Source organism: Pelophylax lessonae, assembly GCF_965119305.1.
Source record: "Pelophylax lessonae genome assembly, chromosome: 10".
NCBI classification, from domain to species: Eukaryota; Metazoa; Chordata; class Amphibia; order Anura; family Ranidae; genus Pelophylax; species Pelophylax lessonae.
Window position 1 is genome coordinate 5,573,775 of NC_138777.1, and position 13,516 is coordinate 5,587,290.

The 13,516-nt window shown below is 47.6% G+C and overlaps 1 protein-coding gene across 1 annotated transcript in view; it reads right to left on the minus strand.

Annotated features, from left to right (window-relative positions):
- Positions 1-13,451: 13,451 nt before the first annotated feature.
- The window catches only part of TMEM41B (transmembrane protein 41B), a 37,898-nt gene continuing 37,833 nt past the window's right edge, over positions 13,452-13,516 (minus strand). The window contains exon 7 of the mRNA XM_082270755.1: positions 13,452-13,516. This exon is cut by the window's right edge and continues 156 nt beyond it. Coding sequence (XP_082126881.1) covers positions 13,503-13,516 — 14 coding nt within the window. The 3' untranslated portion in view covers positions 13,452-13,502.

A 13,516-nucleotide genomic window follows, 5' to 3' on the forward strand; every position in this document is an offset into this window, starting at 1 on the left:
CTCTCACTATGATTGTCCCATCAATGGAGTCTCCCTCCATCATCACCCATCACTAGTGGACTCCGGTCATCATCACCCCATCACTAGAGACTCCCCACCATCATCATCATCACCCCATCACTAGAGACCCCCCACCATCATCATCATCACCCCATCACTAGAGACCCCCCACCATCATCATCATCACCCCATCACTAGAGAGCCCTCACTATCATCATCATCCAATCACTAGAGACACACCAATAACATCACCCTATCAATGAAGACCCTCGCCCCATCACTGGACACCCCTTACCATTCTCACCCATCATTACGCATCATCATCTCAACAAAGAAGATTCCCACCTTTCTCAACCTACTAGAGCACATGTGTCAAACAAAAGGCCCGTGGGCCGAATCCGGCCCTACATGCCATTTCATGTGGCCCTCCCACCTCTCCTGTAGCTGCAGAATTCCCTTCATCTCTGCCCCCATCTTGTCTCAGCAGTTGGCAGCATAGAAGACAGAACTCCTCCACCAGATCCTTCTTTTTTCTGTGCAGCCATGAAAAGGGTCCTCTCTGTTCCCATCTCAGCAGTTGGCAGCAGAAAGAACAGAACTCCTCCTACAGATCCTGCACCTCTCTGTGCAGCCACAGAACCCCCTTGTATCTACCTCCCCTGCTCTTAGCATTCTGCAGGCTCAGGCAGATAACTCCTGCCCTCCTCTGGTCCTCCTCCAGAGCCAAGCTTTTTGCTTCCCAGCTCCTACCCCAGCTTCTTCTGGGCAGCAGGTAAGTGGGTTGCACTGTGATGTAAGGGAGGTTTGGGGACTCTTGACTTTGGATAGTGGGTGGGCTCTTTGCATCTGATGTAAGGTGGGGTTGGGGTGCTCTGAACATCTCGTCTTTCGGATACAACCGGCCCTTGGAGGGCAACCATAATGCTGATGTGGCCCGCGATGAAATTGGGCTTGACACCCCTGTACTAGAGACTTTCCTCCAGCATCACTACCCCCATCAATTTAGACTCCCACCATTCTCATGAGCAGGCAGCTGATAAGCCAGCCCTCCTGTACCGGGCCCGGGCATCATTAGTTCAAAAGGGGGGCCCAGGCACCTGCTGAGCAGGAGGGTTGGCTATACTGGCTTATTGCTGACACTTGTAACTCTTGTGGATACCCCTGCAGCGCTGAAAGCTTCTACTCTTCTTTTTCCCCTGGCTGCTCTGCAGGGGGACTGGATCTTTGATCTGCGTCATCACTTCCGGTTTCTGATGCCACACAGCGGGAGGATCAACATCAGTTCCTCTCGCTGTCCCGGATGCCGCCCGTCGCATCACTACCTGGCTCCCTAATCGCTTTGGAGAGCCCAATAAAGGTGGTGGCATGTAAAAGTAATCCAGTGGCTCTTTAGCCGCTCGGATTGCTTTTACCGGCTTCAGATCCCCGGTTGGAAACACTGATACCTTGGTCATCACTGACCGAACTATCACCCTTCCTATCCAGCGATGTACCGGTACATCAGAGGACAAGAAGCGGTTAATGAAACAATTTTTGTTAAAGCAATAGTAAACTGCGTCCATTGAGAGCGCAGTGCGCATGCACCGGTGACGTCACCGCCTGCTACACATGTAAATATCTCCTAAACTTGTGTGGTGACGCAACGCGTCGAGTGGAGTTTGGGTGATGGTAATTCCTGTGACTCGGCTGGACCGGGAATACTTTGCAGTGTTTACTGTAGAGAATTTCAACGCATTACCGTGTACTTAAATGTGAATGATATTATGTTGTTTTTTTAACCACATTAAGACCGCCGGCCGCAGATTTACTGCTTCTCCTGCGCTAACCGACGTAGCCTTACATCAGTCACGCGCGTGGTGTTGGAGGGCGAGTGTGCACCGACGGCGGCACGCTCCCACCCCCACTAGGCAGCGGGGATGCTGATGCATGGGACCGGTGGCTGCGATTACCGCCAGGCACCCGCGATCGCTCCCCACTTAGAGAGATGGACGGTCTGCTGTTGTAAACACAGCCGACCGTTGTTCTCTCTGAAATTATCACAGAGTGCCTGTGATCCTTCTATATAGGAACACAGGTCTCTATGATCATTTCACAAGTCCCTTCCCCCCAACAGTTAGAAAACACCCCCTAGACTCACACTTAACCCTCTGATCACCCACTGCGTTAACCCCTTCCCTGCCAGTGTCATTAGTACAGTAACAGTGCATATTTTTAGCACTGATTACTGTAGTAATGTCACTGGTCCCCCCAAAAGTGTCAGAAATGTCAGTTAGGGGTCTGACCTGTCCGTCGCAATGTCGCAGTCCCGCTACAAATCGCTAATTGCCGCCATTACTAGTAAACAATAAATAAAAATGACATAAATCTTTCCCCTAGTTTGTAGACGCGATAACTTTTGCGCAAACCAATCAAAGCACACTTATTGCGATTTTTTTTTTTTTTTTTACCAAAAATATGTAGCAGAATACAAATTGGCCTAAAAGGATGAAAAAATTTGATTTTTAATTTTTATTTTTTATTGGGAATGTTATATAGACAGATGTGAAAAATATTGTTTTTTCTTTTTTTCAGAATTGTCGCTCTTTTTTTGTTTATAGCGCAAAAAATAAAAATTGCAGAAGTGAGCAAATACCACCAAAAGAAATCTCTATTTGTGGGGAAACAAAGGATATAGATCAAACATTTATTTGGGAACAGCGTCGCACAACCGCACAATTTTCCGTTAAAGTAACGCAGTGCTGAATCGCAAAAAATGGCCTGGTCATTAAGGGAGCAAATCCTTCCGGTCCAGAAGTAGTTAAATAAATCTGAAAGATTTTACACTATGGGAGATTTTCTCATTCATTTATGCTAAAAACAAGGGAGTTAAGCAGAGAGCGACAGCATAGGAGACTACACATGGACAGATGGATGGTTGTCCAAGAGTGGAGTGTGGCGGTGTGGAGGAGACGATGGACCATTTCTTGCTTCAGTGCCCCTTTAATATAGAGGTCTATAAGCAGGTGGGTTGGGCTCTGGGTATCCCTTTCCTTTCCCGCTTGAGTTATGCAGAGTGGTCGTATGGGTCTTTTGAGACACATCAGGATTTTGATTTTGAGACACTTTTTCTAGTTACCTTAGTATTCCGTTACTTCATGTGGAATGCACGGTGTCAGGTTTCCACTCAGAAAAAAGTCCTTCCTGTTGAGGTGGGGGTGCACAACATTCTGGGTGAGGTTGGGAAGATTCGGGGTCTTCTGAGAAGGACAGGTGGAGGTCGGGGGCCTGGACAAAGGCGTGGAGGAATGTCAGGTCCCCGTAGCTGCTTTCTGTCAGTCTCTGGGTGTGCGGCTTTTCTTTCCGTCCTTTCACACCCCCTAGATTTTTCTAAGTTTGAATTTTTGAAAAAAGGCTGCATGCATGGGATAAATGTGTAATCGTTTCTTAGCCTGAGGGGGTGTTTAGGTGGAGCTTAGGGCTTTGTTGAGTTTAGTAATGATAGTTACAATTTTCTGTTTCCATGCTGATGTAAGCTATTTTTGTTTATATATTTATTTATTTTGTATATATGTAAATATGTTTTTATTATGCTTGTGAGATTTTTAATAAACAAAAATTTACACATGGACAGATGGATGGTTGTCCAAGAGTGGAGTGTGGCGGTGTGGAGGAGACGATGGACCATTTCTTGCTTCAGTGCCTCTTTAATATAGAAGTCTATAAGAGGGTGGGTGGGGCTCTGGGTATCCCTTTCCTTTTCCGCTTAAGTTATGCGGAGTGGTCGTATGGGTCTTTTGAGACACATCGGGATTTTTATTTTGAGACACTTTTTCTAGTTAGCTTAGTAGTCCGTTACTTCATGTGGAATGCACGGTGTCAGGTTTAAACTCAGAAAAAAGTCCTTCCTGTCGAGGTGGTGGTGGACAACATTCTGGGTGAGGTTGGGAAGATTCAGGGTCTTGAGAAGGACAGGTGGCAGCCGGGGGCCTGGACAAAGGCGTGGAAGAATGTCAGATCCCTGTAGCTGCTGTCTGTCAGTCTCTGGGTGTGCAGCTTTTCTTTCTCTCCTTTCACATCCCCGAGATTTTTATAAGATCGGATTTTGGAAAAAGGCTGCATGCATGGGATCAATGTGTAATCGTTTCTTAGCCTGGGGAGGGGGGGGGGGGGTTTAGGTGGAGGTCAGGGCTTTGTTGAGTTTAGTCATGATAGTAACAATTTTCTGTTTCTATGCTGATGTAAGCTATTTTTGTTTATATATTTATTTATTTTGTATATATGTAAATATGTTTTTATTATGCTTGCGAGATTTTTAATAACCAAAAATTTACACATTGACAGATGAATGGTTGTCCCAGAGTGGAGTGCGGCGGTGCTTCAGTGCCCCTTTAATATAGAAGTCTATAAGGGGGTGGGTGGGGCTCTGGGTATCCCTTTCCTTTCCCGCTTGAGTTATGCAGAATGGTCATAGGGGTCTTTTGAGACACATCAGGATTTTGATTTTGAGACACTTTTTCTAGTTAGCTTAGTAGTCCGTTACTTCACGTGGAATGCACGGTGCTGAAAGCAAATCCAGAGTGTATAAGTACACAGTACATGCGGCGCTCCTAGAAGTACATAGTCCCTTGGTCCATTGGAACTTTCATCTGTAGACCACGGTTGTCAAACTTAATTTAATCACGGGCCGTAGCAGCATTATGGTCGCCTTCCAAGTGCCAGTTATATCTATAGGGCTAGATTTCAGAAGTCAACAGTCACCCACCCTCCCTTACATCATGGTGCACCCCACTTACCTTGTGCTTCTGGAAAGCTAAGAAGCAGAAAGTGCAGGGTCTGGAGGACGGCCAGGGGAGGGCTGGAGTCAGCTGCCAGTCTGCTGAATGCTGAGATTAGGGGAGGTGGAGACAAGGGGTGCTTTAGCTGCACAGAGAGGCACAGGATCAGTAGGAGTAGTTCTGTTCTCCCCTCTGCTGCAGACTGCTGAGACAAAGGGGGTTCTGCAGCTGCAGGAGAGATGCAAAGGCCACACGAAATGCCCTGGAGGGCCGGACTGGGCACAGGGTCTTGAGTTTGACACATGTGCTGTAGACCAGTGGTCCTCAACCCTGGCCTACAGGGCCCACTAACAGGCCAGATTTTAGGTACTACCTTGGGGAGATGCAGACTAGAGTACTGCAATCACTGGGCAGCAAATGATATCACCTGGGATGTATTTCAGTTATCTTGAAAATCTGGCCTGTTAGTGGGCCCTGTAGGCCAGGGTTGAGGACCACTGCTGTAGACCATCAACAGAGTAGAGGTATGGATGAGGCAAGTGGATGGATGGATGAACAGGAGAAGGGACGGAGACTGGAACCTCTGCAGCTCCCGCAGGAGATCTGGGTAGGATCACCTCAATGTGGAAGAAAACTAATAGCAGGGTGCTGAGGTCAGTATCAAATAAACACTTTATTAAAATAAGCAGCACACTTACATAGAAGTTGGCATGAAACAGCATGGATAGGGAACACCTGAGACCAAGCAGCTGTAATCATTGTGAGGCTGTAGAAATCACTGAGCAAAACAGAGACTGAGGAGGACAGGGAGTCAGCCAGCTCCAAGTATGGATATTAGCAGTGTTCTAGGCTGCACATGAGGATGACAGCTGTGAAAATGCCTAGTGGATATTGGGAGAGGGGGAGTGCATGATGTGTTTCCAGTAGGGCTGTGCATCTTCACTTACCTCACGATTCGATGCAATTACGATTATTAGGGTCGCGATTCGATTCCGCGATGCATCACGATTACTGCCCAATGCCCATGCCCAGCCCACTGCCCAATGGTTTTCAAAACTTTATCAAAAAAAACAAACAAACAATCAAGCAGTCACAAATAAAAGAATCCTTTTTATTTTCATTTGCTTCAAAGGACACTTTCCTGGACCCTGTCATGGCCTGCAAGCCCTGCATACTTTAGTGCACTTGCACTGCAAACATATAGGAAGGTCTGAAAATGCAAACAGCATAGCAGAGACAGACAACAACACTAGTATTTTACTAGAAGTAACAGTAAAATTAGTAAAAAACTGTAGTGGTGCAGTTTACTGCTTCATAAAAGAAAATATTAATATAAGCCAGGCCTACCACCATTTAAAGTACAACTAAAGGCCAAACTTTTTGGATTTTGGATAAAGTTTGGCCTATAGTTGTACTTTAAGGCAAACCAAGATATCCCCAATCCCCCACAGCACTGACAAACACTGAGTGAGTCCCCCCCTTGCCCAGACCCCCATAGCTGACTGACACTGACAGAGACCCCCAGGCCCCCACTGACACTGACTGACCCCCCTGGCTGCCAGACTGCCACAGCAGAACAGTAGAACAGTACTCCCGGGCCCCGACTGACCGTCCCCTGTCCCAGGCCCCCCCCCCCATCACAGACATCCCCCAGAGATACAGACGAGAGACCCCCATGAATGATTACACAATTATTTGTTCGGACATACCTGCTGTGTGACTGAGTGGGGGCATGGCGGCTGGGCCTCCAGGGCCTGTCGGCTACGGTGAGGTGAGGCTGGCGGCGCTGGCTGGCTGCGATGGGGTTGCACTTGGGGCTCCTCGCTCCTGTGTGTGGACTCACTGGACTGGCGGCTTCTGGCTTGGATGGCTGGCTGGCTTCTAGGCCGCAGGTGGGATGCCGATACACGCGGGGGATGTCTTGCTGCGCCTCGGCCCGGGTCAAAGAGGCGGAAGGGGAGGGGCGGAGCCTTTTTATTAAGCTCCCGCCACTAACCCACCAATCAGCTGCCGATCCTGCGATCTTGTGATTTTTTTTTTTTCCCTTGCGCGATAGGGCGTGGCCGCGGCTGATGACGTCATTTCGTATAATCGATTATGCCGGCAGCCCGCATCGATGCAGAATCGCGAAGGGTCGAATCGCGATGCATCGATCTTTCGATTATATTCCCCAGCCCTAGTTTCCAGGGACTTGCCACTGGTATCAGTGGAAGGAATGGTGTTCCATCATTGGTGTCAGTGGGAGGAATAGTGCCCCATCATTGGTTTCAGTGGGAGGAATAGTGCCCCATCATTGGTGTCAGTGGGAGGAATAGTGCCCCATCATTGGTGTCAGTGGGAGGAATAGTGCCCCATCATTGGTGTCAGTGGGAGGAATAGTGCCCCATCATTGGTGTCAGTGGGAGGAATAGTGCCCCATCATTGGTGTCAGTGGGAGGAATAGTGCCCCATCATTGCTGTCAGTGGAAGAAATAGTGCCCCGTCATTGGTATCAGTGGAAGGAATAGTGCCCCATCATTGGTGTCAGTGGGAGGAATAGTGCCCCATCATTGGTGTCAGTGGTGGGAATAGTGTCCTATCATTGGTGTCAGTGGGAGGAATAGTGCTCCATCATTGGTGTCAGTGAGAGGAATAGTGCCCCTTCATTGGTGTCAGTGGGAGGAATAGTGCCCCATCATTGGTGTCAGTGGGGGGGAATAGTGCCCCTTCATTGGTGTCAGTGGGAGGAATAGTGCCCCATCGTTGGTATCAGTGGAAACTTTTTTTTTTTTTTTTTCCAGTAACTATTCAATAAATAAATACCAGAAGTCACTTTGATAGTTTTAATTAAAAGTTCTACCAATTAAATACAGACATAACCTCGTTAAACATTACATTTCTTTTTTAGTCCTAAACAAAATGTGCAAAAGACAGAAGGCAGAGAGCTGGATTGGTTTCGGTTACCGGCAAAAACACTGTAGGGTTAGATCCAATACTTCTCCTGGGGGTGCCAAATCATAGTAACCCCCGCCCCCCCCACTTATCACAGTTGTAGGTTAGGTTCATCCATGCTATCTGCAGACAGATTTATTCCCAGATTTTCCCACTCTGACACGAAGCGACTGGCAGCAGTTGGCGACCAGGAAGAGCTAAATGTTGCATCCTCCCTTTAGCTGGAGTACCGAGCCGCCCACTAAACATTCGTCATTATTTCCTACATGTACAAAGCTTAAAGCTGAACTCTAAACGGCAGTGACATCACAGAGCAGAGCTGGCCCCGCCCACTACAGGGGGAGGTGGAGAGAAAACCAGTCACCCTGCAAAAGATCGAGAGCAGAGCTGTGGGAGGGACCCAGCAGGCTCCACCCAATACAGGCTGACTGATAAAAAAAAAACTACAGGAAGGGGGCGGAGACCAGACCAGTCACTCTGCACAAGGAGAGAGGGCAGCAGGGAGCGGTCTTTATTACAGGAAGTCTCAGGCTGGATTCCTGCACAGATCAGAAAGAAATACATAAAATACCGGGATTCTAGAAGAAGACACATGATTAATGGATGTAGATCAGAGGTGTCCAACCTAAAGCCCTCCAGATGTTGCAGGACTACATCTCCCATACTACTCTGTCAGCTAAGAGGCTGGCAAGGGAGTATGGAAGATGTAGTCCTCCAACATCTGGAGGGCCGCAGGTTGGACAACCCTGATGTAGATGATATTTCATGATCCTGGACTTCAGCTTTAGGCAGAGCAGATGACTCTTGTCAAAAGATTTTCACTCACTTCCTGTCTGGTGAAACTGTTGTCACCTCAAGAGGAAGCGAGGAGAAATCTCCTCAAAAGAGCCACAGAGAGCAGTTAAAAAAAAAAAAAAAAAAATCAACAGGGGTTTAAATTTGTCTCCATTCCATCCAAAACATTTTGGAATGACACCCACATTGGAATTACTGCATCTACACTCTTGTGGTCAGCCGGGATCCACACACTGCTCTAAATAACATCACATCTCGTTAAAGGTTCATTTCACAAAACACGAATATTGGTAAATCTACGAAAGACTTCTGTCTCTTGGGAATTCCAGTGGTGAGATCCCCACAGCCATAACAAGGGGGTCCCGCTCTCCTTCCTGGATTTTACTGAGATTTTAACAGGAGTGGAAGACGGATGAATTAGGGAATCTAATCCCCACTCTTCCAAACACTTGTTTTTTTTCCAAGAATTAACAGTGAAGCTGCAATCATCGTGTCTCCATGCAAAACTAACCGCTGTTCAACGCGTTTCATCACAAATGGCTTAACCGGTTGCCGACCGCCGCACGACTATATACTGCGGCGGTCAGCCCCGGCCAGGCAGAGTGACGTATCGGTACGTCACTCGCCTGTCACTGACTTGCGAGCCTATAGCCAGCGGGCGCGCGCCCGCCGCGGCTCGTTCACAGGCAAGTCAGTGCGTGTGACCGGCGGACTCGATGTCCGCCAGTCACACTGCGATCGCTCCTGTGAAGGGAGAAAGACAGAGCAGCTTGTGTAAACAAGCTGCCTGTCAGTTCTCCCTGTGTAAAAGTAAAGATCTGACCGTTCTACTATGTAGAACGGTTGATCTTTGCTTTTACACCAATAGGAATGTCCCTACACAGTAGAAAGCACGCCCCTAGGACACACTTAACCCCTCCCTGTCCAATAAAGTTAACCCCTTCCCTGCCAGTGTCATTTTTGCAGTAACAGTGCATATGTATAGCACTGATTACTGCAGTAATGTCACTGGTAACCCCAAAAGTGTCAAAAATGTCAGTCAAGGGTCCGATCTGTCCGCCGCAATGTCGCAGTACCGAAAAAAAAATCGCAGATCGCCGCCATTACGCGTTAAAAAAAAAAACACCAAAAATGACAAAAATCTTTCTCTTTGTTAGTAAACGCGATAACTTTTGCGCAAACCAATCAAAATACGCTTTTTGCGATTTTTTTTACCAAACATAGGTAGCATAAAACAAATTGGCCGAAAAATGTTAAAAAATTTTGATTTTTACTTTTTTTTTTGGGGAATTTCATATAAAAAAATGTGAAAAATATTGTTATTTTTGCAAAATTTACGCTCTTTTTTTGTTTATAGCGCGTGATCAAAAAATCGCACAGGTGATCAAATACCACCAAAAGAAAGCTCTGTTTGTGGGAAAAAAAGGACGTCAAATTTGTTTAGGTACAGCGTCGCACGACCGCGCAATTGTCCGTTAAAGTCACGCAGTAAAAAAATCGCAAAAAAACCCCTGGTCCTTTAGCAGCCAAATCCTCCGGGGCTTAAGTGGTTAATCACATCAACCCATTAAAGACAGGACCAGTCAATGTGGACCGGTCCTTTTCCATTTGGGATAGAAAAGAACCTGGGGGTCGGAGTAGATGACAAGCTCTGCAATGGAATGCGATGCCAAGCCGCTGCAAGCAAAGCCAACAGAATACTGGGATGTATTAAAAAAGGGGATTCACTCCAGAAATAAAGAGATTATTCTCCCTCTCTACAAGACTCTGGTCCGGCCACATCTGGAGTATGCTGTCCAGTTCTGGGCACCGGTCCTCAGGAAGGATGTGCTGGAACTGGAAAGAGTCCAGAGAAGGGCAACAAAAATAATAAAGGGAATGGAGGACATCAGCTATGAGGAAAGACTACAAGCACTGAACTTATTCTCTCTGGAGAAGAGACGATTGAGGGGGGATATGATATCAATGTACAAATACTGTACTGGCGACCCTAGCATAAGGAACAAACTTTTTATTGAAAGGGAATTTAAAAAGACACACGGCCACTCACTAAAGTTGGAAGAGAAGCAGTTTAACCTTAAACTGCGTAAAGGGTTCTTTACTGTCAAGAGCGGTAAGGATGTGGAATTCTCTTCCACAAGCAGTGGTATCAGCAGAGAGCATCGTTAGTTTCAAAAAACTATTAGATGGGCACCTTAACGACCACAACATAAAGGGGTATACAATGTACAACATACAGGGGTATACAATGTACAACATACAGGGGTATACAATGTACAACATACAGGGGTATACAATGTACTACTGACATATTTACACACCATAGGTTGAACTGAATGGACTGGTGTCTTTTTCCAACCTCACAAACTGTGTAACTATGTAATGTGCACAAGGCAAGGGCAGCATAACCCAGTCTTGTGATCGTGATGAAACGCGTTAAGCAGGCAGTGGTTTGTTTTGGGGCCGGAGAGAGCATCACCACATCTTGTGATCGTGGTGGTTTCTTTTGGGTAGAGACACCATGTTAATGCTTGAATAAAAGTATTTGGAAGAGTAGAGAGCAGAGTGCAGCTCTCTTATCTATTCCCTATAATGGTGAGCCAGGATGGGCTTCTTTAAACCCGTTAACCCTTTCGCTGGCAGGTCTGTACGTTGGGGGTTTTACACACAATCTAGTGGCTGCAGCCATCAGGATTGTGTGTAATACTGACAAGCAGACTCCTGTCTGTAAGGTGGAAGCATTTGGGCGGTTGCACTTCGACAGTCCTTGGTAACGGTGCCCCCTCCTAGTGCGCAACCCTGGCCGTGTATTCCGAACTCCGCTTTCCCATCTGCAACCCCGAACTGGCATGGTGAGGGCAGGGAGGAGAGCAGACACATATCTGCCCTCCTTCCCTTCTTGCTGTGACCCAGAAAGCGTTGTGTATGGCGTCACTCCGAGTCACCCTGTCACTTTCACCGGCTACCATAGCTGGGAAGGGATGTAAAGCTAGCACGGCTGGGGTAGGGCGCACAAAAAGCACGGCAGGCAGAAGGGGCGCACGGCACGCACGGCCGGCAGAAGGGGCGCACGGCACGCACGGCCGGCAGAAGGGGCGCACAGAACGCACGGCCGGGAGAAGGGGCGCACAGAACGCACGGCCGGGAGAAGGGGCGCACGGCACGCACGGCCGGCAGAAGGGGCGCACGGCACGCACGGCCGGCAGAAGGGGCGCACGGCACGCACGGCCGGCAGAAGGGGCGCACGGCACGCACGGCCGGCAGAAGGGGCGCACGGCACGCACGGCCGGCAGAAGGGGCGCACGGCCGGCAGAAGGGATGTATAGCAATGCGATGTGCGTTACATTACATTCAGTGGAGCAGAGAGGAGACTCAAAGAGAACTGGTCACCAAAAAATCATCATATAGGGGACTTTTTGTCCCTTAAGTGATAAGAAAAAAAAATTTTAAAATTGCAAAAAAATTAATTTACAGTCAAGCACATAATATTCCCCCCACAAAATTGTGAAGCATCCCCACCCCTAAATATACGCACGTAGAAACCTAAACGCACGCATCGGGCGCCCACGCCTGAAAAAGTTGATTGTGATACATGTTACATATCTACGTGCACGCCGGAGTGAGCAATAATTCCAGCACAAGACCTCCTCCGTAATAATAAACTGATCACCTATAGGGGGCTTCTGGAACATCGCCTATAGAAAATAAAGGGTACTGAAGTTTGTCACCATTTCACAGGCACACAGAAATTTGAGGTTTGACATGTTGGGTATCTCTTTACTCAGTGCAACCTCATCTTTTATATTTTATCAAATAATATGATAATTTATTGCATTTGTTTGCACTAAAATTCACTTTTGGGATAATATCCTGCGACATAAAAAAAAAAAAAAAAAAAATCGGACTATCACAATTTTATATTTTCATGGTTGAGGGTTTTGTGTAATCTTGGGGCCTAAAATTATTTTTTAAAGATGTGTGCAAAAAAAAATGCAAAAACGACCCTGGCAGCGAAAAGGTTAAGCCGAGGACAGGTGAGATGAGCAGGTTTGGGGAAGGTGCTGCAGGTTTAGAATTGGGAGACCTCACCACTGGGAAACCCCTGAGAGATACAAGAACCCACTCTTCGGCTCTGTCTACCAGACATTGTAATATCACCTTTGGGTGGGCTGATGCTTTGACAAGAACCAGAACACTGCACAGTCCTTGGATCCACATGGCTTACACAGGTGTCCTACAACTAATACTCATCCAGGGTCATCAGTTGGGTACAGGCAGTAGTCTTATTTTGGGCCAGGGCTTCGTCAGGGCAGCATGGGCTTCGTCAGGGCAGCATGGGCTTCGTCAGGGCAGCATGGGCTTCGTCAGGGCAGCATGGGCTTCGTCAGGGCAGCATGGGCTTCGTCAGGGCAGCATTTGCTTCGTCAGGGCAGCATTTGCTTCGTCAGGGCAGCATTTGCTTCGTCAGGGCAGCATTTGCTTGGCTCAGGCCCCAACCTGAGCTGCAGAGCTTTTGCTCAGCTAGGGTGCTGGTGGGCAAATCACACAAAAAAGGTACCATGGCAACTGCTGCACAGTCACCAAAGGGGGGCAGTAACACAATCCAGTCTGCCGCTGCATTGTATATACAAACTCAAAGCGTTTAGAGCCTGAACTGGTTGGGTGGTCAATGTACAGAAGATAGAGAAGTCCAGCACATAGCTCTTCACCCCAAGCTGGTGCACCTTTTCTAAGGAGGCGTCTTCAGTCCGGGAGGGGCAGAATGGTCAATTATTACCAGTTCATCGACACCAGCAATGGTCCATGGTGTAAGGCTTCACTACGTTCCACCATACCACCTCCTGAGCTGTGGGTAGTATGAGGGGCCCTTTTGATAAAAGTTCTAAATAAAATATTTTAATTTAATAGAAAGGCAGGAAAACTGCAGTCTGTACAATTCAATAAAGTTTTTTTGTTGCCGTCTTCTTCTCAGTCTTCAGAGAGCGATTCCCAAGATGGGAGCCCAGCAGGCGGGGTGGAAGCTCATTCAAACTTCT